At 44.5% G+C, this 23,219-nt stretch overlaps 1 protein-coding gene across 3 annotated transcripts; it reads right to left on the bottom strand.

Annotated features, from left to right (window-relative positions):
• Nucleotides 1-1,311: 1,311 nt before the first annotated feature.
• On the bottom strand, nucleotides 1,312-23,117 carry adra1ab (adrenoceptor alpha 1Ab). Of its 3 annotated transcripts, none has more exons than XM_067434277.1 (4): nucleotides 22,992-23,117; nucleotides 11,168-12,292; nucleotides 7,915-8,044; nucleotides 2,597-2,857 (listed from the first exon to the last, which is right to left on the bottom strand). In XM_067434277.1, the coding sequence occupies exons 2-4, from the start codon at nucleotides 12,078-12,080 to the stop codon at nucleotides 2,737-2,739; spliced, it is 1,164 nt and encodes a 387-aa protein (XP_067290378.1). In that variant the 5' UTR covers nucleotides 12,081-12,292; nucleotides 22,992-23,117; the 3' UTR covers nucleotides 2,597-2,736. The 3 variants fall into 3 exon arrangements, with proteins under 3 accessions (XP_067290377.1, XP_067290378.1, XP_067290379.1); XM_067434278.1 differs by having other exon boundaries at nucleotides 7,951-8,044; XM_067434276.1 differs by lacking the exon at nucleotides 7,915-8,044 and having other exon boundaries at nucleotides 1,312-2,857.
• Between the last annotated feature and the right edge of the window lie 102 nt (nucleotides 23,118-23,219).

Raw genomic sequence — 23,219 nt, 5'->3', positions numbered from 1 at the left:
GCTGTTGGACTGTGTAGGCTATCTCAAATGGAGGGTTATAATGAGTCATTCTGTTCGCATGGACTGATATATTAATGATGGCGGTGAGAAAGTGCCGCTGTAGACCCATAGAGCACGTATGCTAGTTATCACCTCATGACTGTTATGATTGTTTTCGCTCTTCCTGTTTCTTGTTAGTTTCTTGCTGACCTCATTGCCTTTCTACTGTTACTATGACAACTCTTTTATTTGTTATGGCAACACATTACACGTCGGAAGCACATCTATAGCAACTCTTATAGCAACCCTTCTGGGCCTGGTGCTATTAAAACAACATCAAATGGCTGCTGGATCATTTCAACTAAGCTGTGTTACAGTGCGACACGTGCCATATATGTACAGTACCCACTTTTCTAAAAGAGAAGCTGCCACATTCCTGCCTTTCTTGGTGGCATTTTTTGTGGTAGTTGTGTCTTGTTTGCCAGTAAAAATATCTATATCTTTAAAACAAGAGAAAACTATTGAAAAGGCAAACTGAGTAGCCTAGCAAAAGGTAAAAGGGAGTATTGAATTAAGTTTATTTTTTATTTTTCTTTAGTTTTAAACCTGAAGAATTTTGTGTAAAGTTGGCCAGTGCGTTAAGAAAATAAACACAATTTTAGATTTTTTTCTCTCTCACCATTTTGCTTCTCAGTTAACCTGAATGATTAGTTAAATGATTTTTATTTTAAAATCAAGACAAACATATTAAGCTAATTATTTTATTTTCATCTTAGTTGGTGTGGAAATATAGCATAAATTGAGAACAGAATTGTCCTATGTGAGATTTCCATGTCTTTTCCTTGAAACGTCATATAAGCATATGCAAGAGTTCAAATCAAACATGCCTTAAGCATTTCCTCTGACCCCAGATCTGCTGTCGGCACTAACACCACACACACACACAGACACACACACACACACACACTTTGCTATGTACGCTTGAATGTTCTTCTATGCGTGGTATGTAATCTATTTAAATGCAGATGGGAACTGAAAGATGGTTTAGTCTGAGGTTCCCAATGATTTCTAGTCCCGCCTCTCTCTTTCCCCATCAACCCCAGTCCAGAAGTGAACCTGTTGTGTGCTAGTGTTTATTCTGTTGGCTGTGCTGTTTGAGGATGTTCGCTTGCGCTGAAAAGTGTCAAATCCCTTGGATGGTGATGTTACAAAAATGGAAAATTAATAAAAGTGGAAAAAAAGGACATTGTTTCTCTACTCTTTCCTTGAATTTCATCAAATTGCAAAATCAATGTATCAGGAAACCAGCAAAGGCAATGTCGAGCAGACAAATAATCGAATAGTCTTTTAATAGTCTGTCATCATAAATATGACCAAAGACATAATATTATTCGAATCCAAGTTGTGTTGTAAAGTACAAAAACACTACTAGTGTTTTAACATCATCATCATCATCATATATATACAGTGAGGACAAGTACCCAATTAAAACATTTTGTTCAAAAACAATTCAGCAGTCTCATTAGTTAACATTAAAGTGCATTAAAGGATTAGTGCATCAATTCGATTAGTGAAAAAAATCTTCATTCGTCTTTGGAACACAAATGAAGAAATGTTTGATGAAATACGAGATCTCTCTGTCCCCTCCATAGACAGCTATTTAATTTAAGGAACATTTTTTTTTTTTTAAATAGGCTCATTTTCCAATTCCAAGTTGAATTTTTACAAAAATAATATATGAATCCTCACAGTTTTACAGTTAAATGGATAGTTCACCCAAAAAGGAAAATACAATCAGAGTTATATTTAAAATGTCCTGGCACTTCCAAGCTTTATGATGGCTGGCTTGAATTCTGTTTTGAAGTCCATAAAAGTGCATGCATCCATCATACAAGTGCTCCACACGGCTCTGTTAATAAAGGCCTTCTAAAGCGAAAGGATGTGTTTATGTAAGAAAAATCCATAATTAAAACTTTACAAACTGTAATCTCTAACTTCCGCTAACTGTTGTATGCGCGTTCACGAGCTTACACTAAGGCTGTGTCCTATGTCATACACTGGAACGGCAGTCCCTCATGAATGTACGTACGTATCCCGGAGCTGCGTGGATTACTTTTATGATGGACAGATGTACTTTTATAGACTTTATGGACAGAAAACGGCATTCACTGCCATTGGAAAGAGCCATGATAATTTTTTTTAATACACCTCTGGTTGTATTCGCCTGAAAGAAGAATGTCATATACACATAGGATGAATTGTGGGTGGGTAAATCATGGGGTACTTTTTTAGTTTGGGGTGAACTATCCCTTTAACAAAAGTGCAGCTGCATGTTACAGATGTTTCCACAAGGTGGCCCTCTTGTATACGAAATCTAGCCATATCCTTGGTAATTTCTACAGTAATATCTTTGTAAAATACCTTGAAAGGTTGTCTTTGAAGTCTTTCATTCGTTCAAACACATTTCATACAGCCTCACCTTCCGTCTTGCATATGGAAACCTGATGAACTTTAAGAGTCAGAGATGTTTCAGGTGCATTTGGAGCACTGTTGCTATGTGCAGTGAAGGAGCACTTGTTCAGTACCACAGCAGTAGGCGATGCATCAGTAGCCCTCCAGGAGTCAGTAAATCTAGATGGTAAATCCTGTGGAGATTTGGGTTCGTGCAGGGTCATAGGGTCTCGACCAGAGGCCGGAGGGCTCCAGGTCCTGTGCGTTCTGCTGAGGCAGCGGCCATGGAGAACATTCTGGAAGGCCTTATTGAACTCCCGGCTGAAGCACGGGTAGATGATGGGATTGAGGCAGCTGTTGAAGTAGCCTAGCCAGAAAGTAATTTTGAAGACAGTGTCCGGGGGTCTGTGAGATGGGAAAATGGAGCCTTTGGGGGCACGGAAAGAAGAAAAGACAAAATTACTAAATGCGGCAAGAGACCTCCAGCTTCATTCATAAGGTCACTTCAAGATGGTGGGTCAAATGGTTATGGATGTTTAATATAATTTTAAAGGCTTTGCTTTGATGTGTGCGTTTCTTTAAAGTACTCTAAAAGCTTTGAACAAGACACAAATGACTGACTCACATAATCTCAATAGCATCATAGCTGTCCAATTACTAAAAAGAAAGGCAGATAAATAAGCTGTATTTCCATAAAATGTTAAATGTAAATGCAAACGCCTGCAAACACGTGGAATCCATACAGAAGGTTTTGTTTTATGGACTAGGACTGCTGTTTAGCATATAAAAGCCTATATTCTAAGTGCACTCTATGACTGGCAGGGTTGAAAGAGCCTGCAATACGTTCTCTTTATTTCATAATTCATTCTTTCGTTGTAAACAAGCTCATTTAAAAGCAATCTCAAAGGGACCAGCAAGAATGCTGTCAATGCTTAGTCGTAGTGTGGGAGAACATTGGGTTGTTTGGAAACATGAGTGAGAATAACAAAAAAATATATATAATAATAATAATAATAGAGCATAACATCTCAAATGTGTTTAGCTTGAAAACAGCGTGTCTACCAAAAAAACGCTCATTACACATGCCTTGAAAATAATAAAATATTCAGAGCATTGCTCATATGTAAACAGACCAAGATTTAAAGGAATAGTTCACACAAAAATTTAAATTTGATGTTTATCTGCTTACCCCCAAGGCATCCAAGATGTAGGTGTGTTTGTTTCTTCAGTAGAACACAAATGAAGGTTTTTAACTCCAACCATCGCTTGTATAATGCATGTCAATGGGGTGTATTTCTATGAGAGTCACTATAAGAGTAAAAAACACATAGACATACGGATTCATATTATTCATATGGCGACACATTGATGTCCTAAGACACGAAACGATCTTTTTCTATGAGTAACCAAATAGTATTTATATTATAATTTTTTACCTCAAATACAACACCATGTATAAAATCTACGACAGTGCCATCACTTCCAGCAAGTGAGGTCAAGATACGGCTCAATGGTAATCTCTTGCGGATATCATTACGCCATACCGTGTAATTTGACCTCACTTGCAGGCAGTGATGGCGTGGGGACAGCTGATGCCCATAGTGTTGTATTTGAGATAAAAAATTATATAAATACTGTTCGGTTTCTCACACAAACTAATCGTTTCGTGTCTTAAGAAATTAATGTATCGTCACATATTTCTATGTTTTTTACTCTTATAGCGGCTACACCCCATTGAGAGTTGGAGTTAAAATATCTTCATTTGTGTTCTACTGAAGAAACAAACACACCTACACCTTGGATGCCCTGGGGGTCAGCAGATAAACATCAAATTTTCTTTTTTGGGTGAACTATCCCTTTAAGTTATTCAAATTCAATCTCATTTTTCGGCCGTGTAAATTTACGATAATATCCCCTCTGCAATAGCTTTCAAAACTCATTCGTATTTTCACATATTCAAATTGCCACATTCAAACATTAAGTTTAGCAAAATAAGACCCGTTTTACCTTTTTTATGATTTCCCCATCAATCTGCTGCCCACACTCCAGTCCAGTTGGTGGTGGTAATGCATCTTTAAATTGGTTTGCCAACTGCCAATAACCCTTCAATGCTAGCCTGGATGCCAGCTGAATTTAGCCCCGCCCACAATATTTGAGTTCAGGAAATTCGCTCTGGACTTGATCCTTTGTGGAGTAAGGCCCTGTCCCAAATGGCACACTTCATGTGCACTTTCGGTCTTCTGGACTTACAATGGCCATTGCGTGCGCGTGTCCGTTAAGTCCACAAGACCGTAGGGTGTCCCATTTGTCATTTAAGCTTAAAGAAGTGAGCTCGTGAGCGCCCCCTTTGCTGCTGCTATGTGCCCTCGATGCGCACTTCAGCTGAGCCCACAAGTTTGCGAGCTACGCAGAGGACTTCAACTCTGAAGTCAAAGTGGCATTACGTCGTGAAAGTGCGGATTCAGATGAAGACCATGAGGGTTTAGGGTGCCAATTGGGACAGGGCCTAACTATGCTCGAACCAGAGCTGTTCGGACCAATCAAATTGTCAGGGCGGGCTTTAGACGATGTTGGACAGATGGTCAACAGTACCAGTCACGTCACCAAAGAGCGCATGGGTTGAATTTGTTCTAATCCTAAACGGAGAACCTGTTCGTATATACATTCACCTTTACTATTTCTCTCGAAAATGATGATCTTATTGGTTAGTACTCCATGTATCCTTAAATTCTTTTAACAACACCGGCAAAGATTGTTTACACTCATCTTCTTCTTCTTCTACTTCTTCAAGCATGTTGTGCAGTTGAGTTCTGTTGAAAACTATGCATCGCTCAACATATGTAACTCACTTACTCTTTTGCTCTGATTAGTTGTAGGTCTATTCAATTGAGTGCAGAGGCATCTTCTTTCCAGGGTTGGTTGAAACACGCCTCCATAATCAAAGCCCAATGGAGCAGTATCAGACTCATATATTCTGACTACAATCTGAGTATGACCGTTTTGCCAATCATTATTACATATTATTAGACTGACGTGGTCATACTCAATTCTAGTCAGAATATGAGTCTGAAACTGCTCCATTGGGCTTTGATTATGGGGCGTGTTTCAACCGAACCAGGAAAGACAAAGATTAGATAGACCTACAACCAATCAGAGCAATGAAGCGATGCATTGTCAAATGTCAACAGAGTTCAACTGCACTGTGTTGCCAAGTCCGCGTTTTTTCCGCGGGTTGTTTTCTATGTCCGCAGGTTGAAGCGACTATTATGTGATATATAGACCCATGAGTGCGAATTTTATCAGGCAACCTTGCCAAAGTAACACACATTTCACCCTCCAAACACAATTTTTTACCTCCAAGCTCTCCGTTTAGGATTTGAACGAATATAATCCAAGCCCCTTTGATGACGTGCATGATTACATTACTGTTGATCATTTGTCCGTCATCGTCTATAGCCCGCCCTGATGATTTCATTGGTCTGAACAGTTTCTGTTCGGGGATAATTACTCCTCTATGGAGCAAGGCCAGACCGAACTGCCCGACCTAAAAATCTTGTAGGTGGGGCTAAATTCGGCTGGCATCCAGGAAAACATATTATATGCGTTTATGGGTTAAAACCAAAAGAAGAATAGGTAATCCCAGTCTTACTTCCTGCATGTGCCACAGTGGCTTTCCGCTTTCCTTGTAGCAGCATCTGTTTATGTCAACTCATTTTCGTATATCTGTGGAACCCATGCACGGAAATCCTACGATCGACTGGGATTGTTAACCATCAGGGAATCTTACAAATTAAGAGATATTAATCCACCAGAGATATTGTTTTCATAACTGCCCAGCAGGATTGACATTGCCCAGATGGGGCTCAAAGGCACGAGAGGAATCGAAAGCTGGGCAAGAGTTGTCTCTCTCGTGCCAGGCTCAAAGCTAAGCCTTACAACACCACCCTACAGAGTATATTTCTCCCCAATTCCCAGTCGATCGTCAACAAAATGGAGTTCTTCTCAATACATAGACAGCTGTGTGACAATTATTACAGAAATGTGGCTGAATAAAACCTCCCCAGAAGTGCTATTAATTTAGCTGGAAATTCTGTTTACCGACCAGGGCTGCATTTTCCAAAAGCATTGTAAGCTTCAGTTGATCGTAGAACAATTGCCACTAATGGTCTCTACGATCAACTCAGACTTACGATGCTTTTAGGTTTACGGACGTTTTATAACAAAGTGCATTTTGCTACAAGACATTCTGAACATTCTACAAGCACATATAATGTGAGGTCTCTGACTAAAACTGACATCAAGAAAGGACCAGATGGGAGTGCAGGGAAGGGTTTAGAAAGTGTGTGCAAAACAACTGGCATATGTTCACCTCTATATTGAATAACTCACCTCGACAGACTATTGTCCCCACTTGTTTTAAGTCAACTACTATTATCCCTGTAAAATAAAAATGCAGCAAAATGTTTGAATGATAACAGACCGATTGTTTTGATGCCTATTATCATAAAGTGTTTTGATACTGGAACACATACAGGCAGACATACCCACAGACTTTGACCATCATTAGTTTGCCTACTGTGCAAATAGATCAACGGAGGACATAGTGTCAACAGCACTGCACATAGCCTTGACACACTTGGAGCACCAGAACACTTACGTAAAGATGCTTATTATTGATTGCAGTTCTGCTTTTAATACGATAGTTGCATATAAATTGGTTACAAAATTCAATAACCTAACATTTTTACTCCAGTCTCCCCATTCACTCCTCTTACACCATAATTAAACTTGCAGATGACACAACGCTGGTGGGATTGATATCAGACAATGATGAGACTGCATATAGCAGGGGTACCCAAACTCGGCCACTGTGGCGCCTCCTCTACTCTCACTACCTTCAATGGTGGGGCGTCCAAAGGGTACGTGGAGATCCCCCAGATAGAGCATCCAGTTTTGAAGCAGTTATGCCTGTAAAGTGCTGCCATAACTTTATCACAACTGCATGCTCTACCTGGGGGATCTCCACGTACTCTGGTGCCTCCTCTACTCTCACTCCTCTCGATGGTGGGGCGTCCAAAGGGTACGTGGAGATCTCCCAGGTAGAGCGTGCAGTTGTGAGGCAGTTATGCCTGTAAAGTGCTGCCATAACTTTATCACAACTGAGCGCTCTGCATGAGGGATCTCCACGTACTCTGGTGCCTCCTCTACTCTCACTACTCTCGATGGTGGGGAGTCCAAAGGGTACGTGGACATCCCCCAGGTAGAGTGCATCCCCCATGCAGTTGTGATGCAGTTATGCCTGCAATGTGCTGCCACCTGGCGCAGTCACCCACGTCTCCATCCAGGGCCTGTAAGTTCACAGCCACTTTTGCTGCTAAGGTCTAAAACTCAGCTGGCCATGCCGCCTCCGCCCTGCACGTCATGGCCCTCCTGCAAGTCTACCAGGCCAAGGCACTCAAAAAGATACACAAGAGTTGTTCTGACCCAGGATTAATGCAGGTGCTACGTATAGCGACAGACCTCGTCCTCCAGTCGATGAAAGTCACGGTGTGGTCCCTTGGGCAGACGATGTCCACAATTGTGTTCGAGGAGCACTCTCTCTGGCTGAACCTGGCTGAGATGAGGGAAGCAGACAAAGAGTGCGTTGGGTTTGGCTTTGGTTCAACTGGGAAAAGAGCAAAATCTCCACCATGCAGAGAATTAATTTTCCCGGTATGGAGATGACTCGTCAACATGACGGCATTACTCACAAGTGAGCATGCTCAGTCAGTGCTGGATAGCTTGAATTAGTTCAAGGCCAGGATGGCGGTTCCACTGAAACTATTTCAGAGGCTCCTGGGGCACATAGCATTCACATCCGAGATCATGTTGCTTGGATCGCTTCAAATGAGAAGTCTCGAGATGGGCAAGGCACCATTGCACACACCAGGTGGCAATCACACCAGCCTTTTCAGCCTGTGATCAGACCTTGCTTTTCTATAGGCAGGAGTTTCCGAACAAGTGTCCAGGCATGTTGTTATGCTTGCACCACCGGCTGGTGTGCTGTATGCAACGGAGATGTAGCCGCGGGGTCCTGGACAGGACCTTGACTGCAGTGCCATATCAATTGCCTTGAGTTCTTAGCAGTACTCCTTGCCCTGTGCCGGTATGACTGTTGCTGCAGGACAAGCACGTACTGGTCCAGATGGACAACACATCGACCCTTGTGTACATCAACCACCAAGGTGAGCTCCCATTACATTTTGCAGCTCGCCTGCTATATTTTCCTCTGGAGTCAGAAGCAACTCAGGTTGCTAATCACAGTCCAGACAAGCTCAATCGTGCAGTAAACACATTATTACGACTCCACCCACAGGAAGTCTAGATTAGGAGATACCTCAGAGCAGGTAGACCTATTTGTCTCTCTGGAAGAGAGAGGGTCATTGGATCTGAGCTTCCAAATCGGCTACAGAGGAGAGCTAGAAGTATGCAGTGATGCAGCTCATCCAGGATACTCTCTGTTTGACCCGCTCCCATCCAGCAGACTATACCGTCTCATACAAACAGACAGAGAAGTTGTTGTTGTTTTTTCAAGAGCTGTGGCCTCTATACTCCTATATAGGATTATTGTGTTTAGACTTTTTAAGTATTCTGAATATAAAAGTCTATTTTTAAGCTGGTACCAGTATTCTTTTACATTTTTTTTATTTCAAGGTTGTGGACTTAAATTGATATGGTGACCCCGACACCATTGTTGTTCGTACCACTGTGCATCAAGTGCTCAGAAAACTCTGAAATTTAGATATGGTAATGGATGTTTTGTTTCTGATAACGCTGTAAGCAGTAAACAGACTGATCTGATCAACCAGGACAGAGTAGGCCCTCGGAAAGGAGGGTTTTTAGAGAGATCAAATCCCTATTGAACTATTTCAGACACTGTAAGAAACAAAATGATGCTACAATGTACAACCCCAAATCAGAAAAAGTTGGGACAGTTTGGAAAATGCAAATAAAAAAAGAAAGTAGTGATTTCTAAATTTACTTTGACTTGTATTTCATTGCAGACAATATGAACACAAAATATTTCATGTTTTGTCTGGTCAACTTCATGTAATTTGTAAATATGCATCCTTTCCTGTCATTCAGACCTGCAACACATTTCAAAAAAAGTAATTTAGGAGCAATTTAGGGCTAGTAATGAGGTAAAAGGGTTAAATAATGATGTGATTTGAAACAGGTGATGTCAACAGGTGATTGAAATTATGATTTGGTACAAAAGCAGCATCCAAGAAAGATCTAATCCTTTAGGAGCAAAGATGGGCTGAGGATCGCCAGTTTGCCAACAAATACGTGAGAAAATTATTGAAATGTTTAAAAACAATGTTCCTCAAAGAAAGATAGGAAGAGATTTGGATATTTCACATTCAACAGTGCATAACATAATTACAAGATTCAAGGAATCTGGAGGAATTTCAGTGCGTAAAGGACAAGGCCGCAAGCCTAAGCTGAACAACCGTGATCTCCGATCCCTCAGGCGGCACTGCATCAAGAATCATCATTCATCTATAAGCGATATCACCACATGGGCTCAGGACTACTTTGGCAAAACATTTGTCAAGTACCACAATATGTAGTTACATCCACAAATGCCAGTTAAAACTGTACTGTGCCAAAAGGAAGCCTTATGTTAACAGTGTCTAGAAGCGCCGTCGACTTCTCTGGGCTCGGAGGCATCTGGGATGGACCATCACACAGTGGAAATGTGTACTGTGGTCAGATGAATCAGTATTTCAGGTATTTTTTGGGAGGAATGGGCGCCGTGTGCTCCGGACCAAAGAAGAAAAGGATCATCCAGACTGTTACCAGCAACAAGTCCAAAAGCCAGGGTCTGTCATGGTATGGGGTTGTGTCAGTGCCCTTGGAAAAGGTAACTTGCACTTCTGTGAAGGCACCATTAATGCTGAAAAGTACATAGAGATTTTGGAGCATAATATGCTGCCTTCAAGAAGATATCTTTTCCAGGGACGTCCATGCATATTTCAACAAGACAATGCAAAACCACATTCTGCACACATTACAAAGTCCTGGCTGCAGAGGAAGAGGGTACGGGTACTTGACTGGCCTGCCTGCAGTCCCGACCTGTCTCCAATAGAGAATGTGTGGCGCATTTTAAAGCGCAAAATGCGACAACGAAGACCCTGTACTGTTGCCCTCCTTAAGACTTGTTTGCAGGAAGAATGGGACAAAATTACACCTGAAACACTTCATCACTTGGTGTCTTCGGTCCCTAAACGTCTTTTAAGTGTTGTGAAAAGGAATGGCAACATTACAAAGTTGTAAATGCTTTACTGTCCCAACTTTTTTTGAAATGTGTTGCAGGTCTGAATGACAGGAAAAGATGCATATTTACAAATGACATGAAGTTGACCAGACAAAACATGAAATATTTTGTGTTCATATTGTCTGCAATGAAATACAAGTTAAAGTAATTTTAGAAATCACTTCTTTTTTATTTTATTTGCACATTCCATACTGTCCCAACTTTTTCTGATTTGGGGTTGTATATTACTAGAAAATTTAAATGTTTTTACTTGAATGCATTTAAACCTGTTGTACGTAACCTCCAAAACAAAATTAGGGACCTTTAAAATTGCATAATTGGGGCACTTTAATTTAAATTATATTTAAGATATTGTTTGTTTGTTTATTTGTTTTTATGATGGGCATTGTTGTGTTCACAATCATGTCAAGTACTCACTTATGGGCAGCACTAGGAAAAAAGGCAGCCAGCAGAGCACGAAACAGCCCACCACAATACCCAGAGTCTTTGCTGCCTTCTTCTCCTGGAAGAACTTAATCATGAAGGTGAAGTGTGAGTGCTTCAAGCGGGTGGCTTTCTCCTTCCCGGCAGCATGCTGGGCGCTACGACAGTGGATCCGCAAAGTTACACCGTGCTCTGTTAACCCATTCTTCTGCTTGCTCTTACTCATGGAACGAGTCTTCCGCCGGGCCACCACATACACCCTACAGTACATTGCCAAAATCACCCCCAATGGCACATAGAAAGAGCATGCGGCAGAGAAGATGGTGTATCCCAGCTCTTCATTAACTCTGCACACAGACTCATCTTCCGGCATTGGATCTCTCCATCCAAACAGTGGGCCTACAGAGATGGCAGCCGAAAGGGCCCAGAGAGCTGCCACTGCCACCAGTGCCCTTCGACTTGTAGCCAAGTAAGGGTACTGTAGCGGGTAACTGACGGCGATGCAGCGATCCACAGAGATTACGCAGAGGCTGAGGATGGACGCAGTGCAGCACAGCACATCAAGCGCAGTCCAGGCATTACATAAATGACGGCCAAATACCCAGCGGCCCAAGGCTTCAGATGCAGCGGAGAACGGAATCACCACAGAGCTCAGAAGCAGGTCTGCAACGGCCAGATTGGCGATAAAATAATGCGTCACGGAACGAAAGTTGCGATGGCAGGCCACAGAGAGGATGACCAGGATGTTACCCATTACACCGAATATTATGAAGAGCATCAGCACCAGGCCCAAAGCCAGTGTCTTAGGGACATCTATGTCAAATGCAGGTATCGCAGTGCAATTGGGACAGTCCTCAGGAAAAAAGGTTGAACTTGTGTTATCTTCTGCTGGAAGAACGTTGGTCATGATGTCTCTATGCAAGTTATGAAGTTAAGTTTGAGTAGCAAACATGTTGTGCAGATGATAACCATCCATGACTTTTAACATGTTAGTGGTTTCAACACCAACATGCTTCAGTAGCCATAGCAGTCACACTTGAGGATTGAGTCCATTTAATTTTCTCAGGTATGTCTTTTGATATCAGCCGTTAGCCATTATAGTTGTTATGATCTTGCAACCTTTAAAAGAAGAAAACAAACAGATTATAACCAGTGTTTCTGACAAGATTTAGTTTTTTCACCAACCCCATGCAGCAGGCAATCTGTTTTTTGCTAACCCATATTAAACCAATGCAATATTTTTCTCTTTATTTTTTACGCATACCTGTTCTGTAATTATTAGTGGTGCTTGCCAAAGACAAGGCATCCCTATTACTACTCTGTGGGCTTATTATATATTTATTTAGTATATTATTATTCCGCATAAACTCGTATCTCTTCCCACACCGTTTGTCATACACCCATGAAAGAGGTGTCAAATCGTGTGGCTTATTGAGGAGAGGTCTGCTATAATGACCACTAAGTAAATAGGTGTTCAGTGTTAATAATGAACTCATTGAACCTTGATGAGTTATAACCATAGACTGTAAAAAAAATATGGACGTAGTGTCCGTGACGTCACCCATAGGATTCCGATAAGCCGTTCTGAAGCTTAAAGTATGGCCGAGCTGGGCGTTGCCATCTTGTGAGCGATTCATCGCGTGTCACTCCCGGATAACAGAAAATGGGCAAAAAGGCGGAATGTGCGCGGAGCTGAGGTGACGCAATAACTATAGACGGCGGATAAATGGCTATCCACTTGTAACCACGCCCTTAATTATGCAGAACCTTAAGGCTTTATATAACGTAAACGAATGAGTTATAAAAAAATTCACCCCCCTCAGAGTTGTCATGAAGATCAAAATTAGCCTTATAAGCCAAAATCACAATTTGTACCAGGCTGTAAACATGTTTTTTTCTGCTTTAAAGTTGAGAATTTTAACATGGGGCTCAATGAGATTCTGCTCCCTTCTGGAGCCTGTCCCTAGTGGCCAGTTGAGGAATTGCAGTTTACATTTCTTCCGTATTGGCTTCTAGAGAGATCGCGGGAGGTTGCCGCTTGGTTATAACCCCAAGTGAGGATTTCGTTTCCCCACATTTCAAGAGGCTGGCAAGCCCTGTAGAACATACCTCAGGGGCGCAAGAGCTTTCCAAAGTTGCCCCATAGACATACTATGGTGAAGGGATGGCGTTTAATAGGCCATCCTATCACCATAGTATGTCTAAAGGTTCCAACTTAGCAACTGCTTCAAAGCACCCTAGCAACAGAGTGCCGAGTTTTACCATTGCAAGCTCCACTCACATTTTCTTTAGGAAATATTTTTGCAGTAAAATAACCAAAAACCACTAGGCCAGTGGTTTATATTCTGTTCAGTTGAGTTTTTACAAAATGCCAAATGTTTCCAACTATTTGTAAATTCTGAGAAAATTGCTTTTTTAACCAAGGAGCCGGGACGTCTGAGGGAGTCGCCTGTCAATTGTGTTACCCTCGGTTTTATTTGGCAGAAACGCTTTACTCTTAGCACTGCGAACAAGTGTCACAGCAGCCGCTGAGCGAACGCACAGAGTAACGTCATAACATCATTTTAAACACACTTAAATGTATCAAATATGATAAACAGAGCTGTGTTGGGGACTCACGACCTGAAAAGCGGAAACATTCCTTTTTTATTGTTTGCTAATTTATATATCAGATCTGAGCAATTATGTCTCTTATTGAGTTTGGTTTTAATAACTCATAAGTAGCCATAGGAGCCACATTTAGGCAGAGTACGTAAGCACTTCTTGTTAAAGTCATTCAGTGTGGTGAGTCGTCTGACTGATTCAGTCCATATCTTAATATGGCAGAATTAAGGGTCGTGAGAACGTCCTCTCCTATGTGGGATGCTAGTATGCTATTCTTAATTCAGCTATTGCGATCTGTTCAGTCAAAAGGAACAATATAGAATGACTGCTGTTGCAGACTGTGGTGTACAGTATGTTTGCTTTTGCATGCAGTCAGTTAGGAGATCACAATGCTGCATGGCTTCAAAATTCAGCTAAAATGTATGTTAACATATCTTAGTATCTGGCTGTGAAACATTTATAGCTCCATATGACTGATACTTACCCACTCTGCATTAAGCAATAAGATTGAAAAGTGCTTGTTCCAAGTTATTTTGTGAATTGTTTCAGTGTAGTAGTTTTGCCTCAATTCACAAAAGCCAATTAGGATTGATATATTTGTCAATATGGTCTAGTCTAGTGAACTATAACTGCAGAAGCTCATATACAGGCCAAATATACTGTATTTTTTTCACTGAAGCAGAACTAATAAGTCTCAAAAGCCTTTCATGGTGCAGTGATTCTTTTACTGTTCAAAAAGCCAATTCAAGGTGAGTTGCCAAAAAATTATATAGAATAAAAGGCTTTCAAGTTGATTAAGTTAAGCTTGGGGAAATTTATAGACAAATTTATAGACAAGCCATATCTTGGCAAGAGCAATATTTCACAATCCATGACATATTGGATGTAAATATGCCTTGTGTGTACAAACAAAACCCAAGGTAGTTTTGTTTTGTTTTATTAGATGTGTGCTGACTCAGAGTCTACTTATCATCTGGTGAACTACTGACTATGGGCCAAAATATACAGTGCCAAAAATGAGAGGGATTTTTTTAATGGATAATGATTTTATAATATTATTATACAGTGTAATATTTGACTAATTATGTAATTGGATCAAAAGACATCCTATATTTTTTGTTAGAATCATAGATATTATATGTAAAATGGCACAATGGAAACTGGCATTGAAGTAGTATGAGCTTTTCAGCTGAATACAAAAACCAAACAACATAAATCTAGAAGGTAAGTTTCCCTTTCGAGAGAGGTTCCTCGTATTACGTATGGGAAAAACTCCTTTTCTCGAGAATATGAAGCAAAACTTTAATAAAGGTATCCATGTAAAGCGCAGTGCCGCTGAACGGCCATAGCTCAGCGCGAGGAGCGCTCTGATTGGCCGGGCCACGGCAACTGCATGAACCTATGGTGAGGCGGCTGAGAGGAACGAGCCAATGGGGGGCGTTCCAGAAGCCCGCCGAAAAAAGGTGCTTATATTTGCATACAGGAGGCTATATAAAGCCCTGATTTCCCCATAGGTGTCAGATTTTATCTCCTTCAGCGATACCTTCGCTGACCTCCGGAAGAAGCAACCGCCGTCGAAAAGGCACCAGCGGAACCTGCAGCTGAGGACGACGGACTCCCTCTCCGCCTTCTCTGCCGTTCCAGCTACGCCATCCGGCAATCGTATCCTTTTAAACTCTCTTCTCCTAAAAGAGCGCGGGGCGTTGTTTCAAATGCCTCGCATTTCCTGCGGCTCTTGCAGAGCTCCTCTCCTTGGCGGCGACCGTCACGTCATCTGCGTGGCATGCCTTGGACGGGACCACGCGCAGCTCGCACTCTCTCAGGGCGGCTGCCCCGAGTGCGATGAGATGGCGCTGCAGACCCTTCGGGCTCGCCTCGCCACCTTCGACCAGGTCCCTCCTCCTGCCGCTGGGCCGCGCCGCAAGAAACGCCGCGACCAGAGGCTGCCGGAACGGTCTGGCGACTGCACGCCGGATGACTCCCCGCGTGCCTCGCCATCGCCGGTCACCTTCACCCAGGAGGAACAGCGTCCCTCTCATGCAGCGGCCTGTTCGGTTTCCTTCGGTGGCCCGTCGCCAGAGGATGATGAGGACAGCCTCTCCACAGCCGCTTCTGGTAGCGAGTGGTCAGCTTCTGTCTCGGAGCCCCCCGCTTCGACGCAGACCGCCACGAGCGCCAAATCTAACGTCGACGCGGAACTCATCCGCGTGCTCTCCAGGGCCGTGGAAGACCTCGGGCTCGAGTGGTCCCAGCCCGATGAGCCAACGCGCAGCAGATTGGACGAGTGGTTCCTGGAAAGCCGCCGCCTCTCTTCTCCTCAGAAGCCCGCGCCTTTCTTCCCTGAGGTACACGACGAGCTTACGAAGTCGTGGAAGTCGCCCTACTCTGCTCGCGCCAGATCCGCCTTTTCCCCAGCGCTCTCCGTTGTCGACGGCGCTAAGGAAAAAGGCTATGAGTCTCTTCCACCCCTCGAGGAGGCTGTCGCCGCGCACCTCTGCCCGCCCTCCTCCTCCAGAGGATGGCAGTCCAGGGCTCAGCACCCGTCCAAGCCCTGCCGCACCACTTCTGCTCTCGCTGGCCGGGCATATGCCTCCGCTGGCCAGGCTTCCGCGGCCCTTCACACCATGGCTGTCCTTCAGGTGTTCCAGGCCAGACTTCTCCGCTCCTTGGATGAGTCTGTCCCCGACTCCGATGTTTTGAAGGACCTCCGCAGCGCGACGGACTTGGCCCTTCGCGCCACTAAAGCCACTGCACAAGCCATCGGGAAAAATATGGCTAACCTGACGGTCTTAGAGAGGCACCTTTGGCTGAATTTGACCGAGATGAAGGACGCGGACAAAGCCTCCTTTTTGGACGCCCCCATCTCCACTACCGGTCTCTTCGGCCCGTCAGTCGTGGGTTTCGCGGAGCGTTTCACTGAAGCGCAGAAGGCTTCACAGGCTATGAGGCATTTCCTGCCTAAGCGCTCCAGCTCGTCTTCAGGCCAGGGACGCTCTCGAGGTAGACCCCCGCCTTCTCAACCCGCTAAGCCGGCAGCACCACCTTCCCGGCCTCGCTCCTCTTCTGGACCGCGCCAACGTTCCCGCTCAGCGAACCGCAGCAGTCGGCCTGAACGCCGGGGACCTCGACCCAGGATTGTGTTGAACCCCGAGCCTCCGAAGCCGTCCTAGCCGCAGGGATAAAAAGGAGATGGTCAGGTCTCGCCTCGGCCGGACCCCCATCTCTCCCTCCCGGTCTCCCAGTTCCCTGCACCCAGGTGACTGCCGACCTCAGTTTAGCAGCCAACGAGCCCGTTGTCAAACGCACTCGCCTGCACACAAACGCCGTTATCACGGCGACCCAAATAAATCTCAAAAAGAGCTTTTTCTCTGTAGTAAATGTGCCCACACATCAGTCTGCACTCCTACACTCATTCACCCCTCCCACCCATGCTATAAATGTCCCGGCGCCCACTCCACAGTGCACGCCGCCACACATAAGCACTACCCCCTCTATGTCTCAAGCACAAAATGGCAGCGCTACCGAGTTCCCTCTAGTAGGCGACCCTTATCCGCGCCGGCTCCAGCCGCTATCGTGTCGGGCTCAGGCCTGGCAAGCCATGCCCGGGGTATCAAATTGGGTTATGAACATAGTAAAAAGGGGCTACTCGCTACAGTTCGTTCGCAGGCCCCCGCGCTTTCGCGCCGTGGTCGAGACCTCGGTGAGAAGCAGTGTCAGTCACGTGCTTCGCACCGAGATTTTGAAACTGGTAAAGAAGGGAGCGGTGGAGCCCGTTCCCCCTTCCAAAAGCGAGTCGGGCTTCTACAGCCGATACTTTCTCGTTCCGAAGAAGGACGGAGAGCTCAGGCCCATCCTAGATCTAAGGCATTTGAACAAAGCTCTAATGACTCGCTCGTTCAAAATGCTAACGGTGAAACAGATCCTCGCGCACATTCGCCCTGGGGACTGGTTTTTCACGATAGATCTGAAAGATGCGTACTTTCATGTGCAGGTAGCCCCCCACCACAGGCCATTCTTGAGATTTGCCTTCGAGGGGCAGGCTTATCAGTACACGGTCCTGCCATTCGGCTTATCCCTGGCGCCCCGCACGTTTACGAAATGTATGGACGCGGCATTAGCCCCGCTCAGGCTGAAAGGGATGCGGGTGCTCAACTACCTCGACGACTGGCTAGTGATAGCCCAGTCTCGAGCAGAACTACTAACACACAGATCCTGGCTCCTCAACCATTTAGACTGTTTGGGTCTCAGGATCAATATCGCCAAGAGCTCGATGTCACCCACTCAAAAGATATCTTTTCTGGGCATTGTTCTAGAATCGAGACTCATGAACGCGCGGCTGACGTCACAGCGCGCGCTATCCGTCCAGAACATGGCGACTTCATTCAAAGCCAGAACTCGGGTTCCCCTGAAACACTTTCAGAGAATGCTCGGCCTTATGGCCTCGGCATCGTCAGTGCTCAGGCTGGGACTGCTACACATGCGTCCCCTCCAGCGTTGGCTACGCGCCCGTGTCCCTCCTTATGCATGGAAATGGGGCCGTTTTCCCGTCAAAGTGAGCCACAGCGTTGTCAAAACTTTGGCTCCTTGGACGAGGACAGAGTGGTATCGGAGGGGCGTGCTTATGGGCACAGTCACGAAGTTGAAAGTGGTCTCGACAGATGCCTCCACTCGGGGGTGGGGAGCCCTGCACGAGGGCAAGCCGATCTCTGGCCTGTGGGCAGAAACAGAAAAGCGGCTGCACATAAACTGTCTAGAGATGAAAGCGGTCGCCTTATCGCTGAGAGCTTTCCTTCCACATATAAAGAACCACCACGTCTTGGTTCGTTCAGACAACATGTCGGTGGTAGCGTACATAAACCGCCAGGGTGGCCTGAGATCATATTCCCTTCACCGCATGGCGAAGCATCTCCTTTTATGGGCAGAGCACAACCTGAGCTCCCTGAGGGCGGCTCACGTGCCAGGTATTCTGAATGTGGGTCCGGATATGTTATCCAGGAGAACCATTCCCCCAGGGGAATGGTCTCTTCACCCGCAAACGGTTCTCTTAATTTGGAACACCTTCGGCAGAGCGAAAGTGGATCTCTTCGCCTCAGAAGACAACACTCACTGCCCAATATTTTTCTCCAAACGCAGGGATGCCCTGGCCCATGTCTGGCCCAGTCTCCCGCTGTATGCTTTCCCCCCGATCGCGATGCTACCACAAACCATCAAGAAAATCAGGGAGACAGCATCCGCTGTGCTTTTAATAGCCCCGCTCTGGAGGAACCGAACGTGGTTCTCCGATCTGATCCAGCTGTCAGACACAGCCCCATGGCCCATTCCGCTGAGGAAAGACCTCCTCACGCAGGCGAAGGGGGGGATCTGGCATCCCAGTCCCGAACTATGGGCCCTCCACGTATGGCCCATCAACTGGTATCGGGAAACCTCTCTGACAGAGTTATGAACACTATAGCGGAAGCTAGAGCCCCCTCGACGAGGCGGCTCTATACTCTGAAGTGGTCAGTGTTTTCTAACTGGTGTGCCGTCCGAAATATCGACGCACGCTCATGCGAAATAACAGAAGTGCTCGCTTTTCTCCAAGAGCTACTGGACGCGGGTCGTTCCCCCTCCACGCTCAAAGTTTATGTCGCCGCCATAGCAGCTAACCACGCTCAGGTCGCGGGACATTCACTAGGGAAAAGTGAGCTCATTGTACGTTTTCTTAAAGGGGCCAGGAGATTGAACCCCCCTCGCCCCCCTTCGGTCCCTATTTGGGACCTCGCGGTGGTTCTAGACGCTATGAAGGGTCCCCCCTTCGAGCCTCTCCAGACCGCGACCATAAAGCTTTTATCATTCAAAACTGCGTTTCTGCTGGCTCTGGCCTCGGTTAAACGTGTGAGTGACTTACACGCACTCTCAGTGAGTCCGTCCTGTCTCGAGTTCGGGCCCAACAACTCCAAAGTTGTTCTTAAACCGAGACATGGTTTTATACCCAAAGTGCTTTCTACCCCTTTTAGAGCACAGGTTATTACTCTGCTTCCTTTACCCGTATCTCAGGGTGAACAGGACGCGAATCTACTCTGCCCGGTCAGAGCTTTGAGACTGTATCTGGAGCGCTCCTCCCCCTTCAGGCAGTCGGACCAGCTGTTTGTCTGCTTCGGCGGCCGCACTAAAGGTTGTGCTGTCACGAAGCAAAGACTCTCACACTGGATAGTGGACGCTATCTCGCTGGCATATGAGTCTAAAAACCTGACTTGCCCTATAGGCGTTAAAGCCCACTCCACTAGAGGCATGGCCTCATCTTGGGCTTGGTCGTGTGGCATTTCTTTGGAAGATATCTGTGCGGCGGCAGGCTGGGCCTCTCCGTCCACTTTTATCAGATTCTATAAATTGGAGGTTCCAGCTCTACAAGCAGGGCTTCTCTCCATCTAGGCTCTATCTTGACCCTGGTAAACAGATTGCCTTTAGTTTTGGCCTGTACACATCAGTCCTTAAGCACTTTTCATTTATCATAAGATCCGACTATGTCCGATCAGCCGTTCAAACGAACCGACTCTTCCGGTTCTTCATCCCCCCTTATAGCCGCCTCTTCGGTGTCTCGGGGGTTATTTACATGTGCTTTGGGCATACTGGGTCAGTCAGCACACACGGCGCTTTACATTGTGTTCCCATACGTAATACGAGGAACCTCTCTCGAAAGGGAACATACTCGGTTACTTTCGTAACCTCGGTTCCCTGAGAGAGAGGAACGAGTATTACGTTCCGTGCCGTGTTTATGCTTCTCAGGTATCGCTTCAGTCGATCTAAAAACCTGACACCTATGGCGAAATCAGGGCTTTATATAGCCTCCTGTATGCAAATATAAGCACCTTTTTTCGGCGGGCTTCTGGAACGCCCCCCATTGGCTCGTTCCTCTCAGCCGCCTCACCATAGGTTCATGCAGTTGCCGTGGCCCGGCCAATCAGAGCGCTCCTCGCGCTGAGCTATGGCCGTTCAGCGGCACTGCGCTTTACATGGATACCTTTATTAAAGTTTTGCTTCATATTCTCGAGAAAAGGAGTTTTTCCCATACGTAATACTCGTTCCTCTCTCTCAGGGAACCGAGGTTACGAAAGTAACCGAGTACGTTTTTGTGTTAGTTTCTTACACAATGGCTACAGCAAATATATAATGACACAATTCAGACTGACTTAAAGGAGTAGTTCACTTCAGAATTAAATTTCCTGATAATTTACTCACCCCTATGTCATCCAATATCAATTACCTAGTCAAAAAGAAATGAAGGTTTTTGAGGAAAACATTTAAGGATTTTTCTTCATATAGTGGATTTCAGTGGGGTTGAAGGGCCAAATTACAGTGTGAATGCAGCTTCAAATTAGCCTGACAAGCCACACCCACATCAAGATGTTTGGTCTGGAAACTCACCATTGACAGGGCTCAATCTGAGGGGCGGGATAAACGGTTGTCTTTCAAACTCTCTTTGCACGCGATAGGATAGCGCTACAACCAACCAGAGCAACGAAGATGAAACAGAGCTAGTTGATAGATTAAACATTCACCGTATCCGGTCGGCAAAACTCTGAACACATCTTCCCTTTTTAAGAATGACTTCAGTGCCGTTCTTTGTTCTTTTCTCAGAGAAAAGCGTAACTCCAAGTCTTCCAGAGTCGCGGTCAAAGCTAATTCGAAAGACCGCCGTTCGCCAGTTTCTGTGTTTACTAGAAGCACGCAAACGCAACTCGGCCGTCGTCGTTATGGCCCCGCCCACCGACTCTATACACGATGTGATTGGCCCGGCAAGCGTTTGGCGTTTACAGCTCAGAAGGGTATTGAGAGTTGCTAGACGACACTCGCGGGCAGATTAGATTTGCTGCCGCTAGGGTGCGTCTAGATTTCTAGGCTAGCTTCAAATGGCTCTACACAATCCAAGATGAGGAATAAGGAATAATATATATATTTTTTTTTTTCTGTCTTTGCAAACTGTAAACATTTTATTGGTACTTCCGTCTACGCCATGCATGACCTTTCCAACATGATGACATAATGCGTGGCGCATCGCAGATCTGAGCAAGACCTGCATTTGCGGTTGAAAAGTATATACTTTTTATATGTTTTAGAAAATGACAGATCCTTTCGCTAGATAAGACCCTTATTACTTGTCTGGGATCATGTAGAGCCATTTTAAGCTGCAGTGAAACTGGAATTTGGACCTTCAACCTGTTGGACCCCACTGAATATAGAAAAAAATACTGATATATTTTCCCTCAAAAACCGTAAAAAACTATTACTTTTCCACTGAAGAAAGAAAAGACATGAACATCTTGAATGACATTGGGGTGAGTAAATTATCAGGAAATTTTAATTCTGAATTGAACTATTTCTTTAATTTCATGTAAACATTTGTACATGGTTGCTGTAAAGTCAAATGACCAGACCTGTTTAATTCCAGTTGGTGCCTCTGAAAGATGTCTCTTTAAAGGTCCATAAAACATGCTACACACACACACACACACACACACACACACACACACACACACACACACACACACACACACACACACACACACACACACACACACACACACACTACCATATTTGATACATATAATATTTAAAAAATCAATAAAAAACACAATTGCTCATGATCACAGACATATCAGTGGTCATTTTTGTGAGACCCATTTTAAATGGTTTGAGACAAGAAATATGAATTAATTGAATATGCCTGATTAAAGAAAACATTAAGGTAGCCTATAGCCTATTACTTGTTTAAAAAAAATACAACTCTGGTTTGCCCTCTTTTAATTATTGCCAGGATAAACTTCGTCTATTCAATGAGTGAAATACATGTTCTCTCACTCATCTCTGAACATTTTGGGATTAAAACGAGACAGATTGAACGAGCGTTTGAAACATACAACGTAAACAAAACCACTGCACGAGGAAACGAGCATTTGTGTAATTAGACGTAGGACTTAAAAACTTGTTAATTCTCTCGGAAATGTGGCCAATTATACACCAACACACTGCTCCATTAAATAATAGACTATACTTTCAAACGAATTTGAAAACGAGTATTTAAAATGCAGCTCTTCAGGGTAGACAAACAGGTTCTTATTATGATTCCATAAGCGCATGCTGCGTTCGCGATTATAATGAAACATTTTTCTTCAAATTGCTGATGTTTTTCATCATTCCCAAATATCCTTTAAAAAAAACTAAATTACACACTTACCATCATCCAGAACAACATCTGTAGCCTAAAGAAAGATTAAGTTTTGTTTCCACTCGCTCGTGATCTTTGGGAAAACCAATAACACGAATCTGATGGGATGCAACAATGTTTGTGCATACATATATCTCTCTCTCTCTCTCTCTCTCTCTCTCTCTCTCTCTCTCTCTCTCTCTCTCTCTCTCTCTCTCTCTCTCTCTCTCTCTCTCTCTCTCACACACACACACACAC

Source organism: Pseudorasbora parva, chromosome 23, assembly GCF_024679245.1.
Source record: "Pseudorasbora parva isolate DD20220531a chromosome 23, ASM2467924v1, whole genome shotgun sequence".
In the NCBI taxonomy this organism is placed as follows: domain Eukaryota; kingdom Metazoa; phylum Chordata; class Actinopteri; order Cypriniformes; family Gobionidae; genus Pseudorasbora; species Pseudorasbora parva.
Note: the sequence above shows the minus strand (reverse complement) of the source record. Positions and strands in the feature narration are given on the sequence as shown.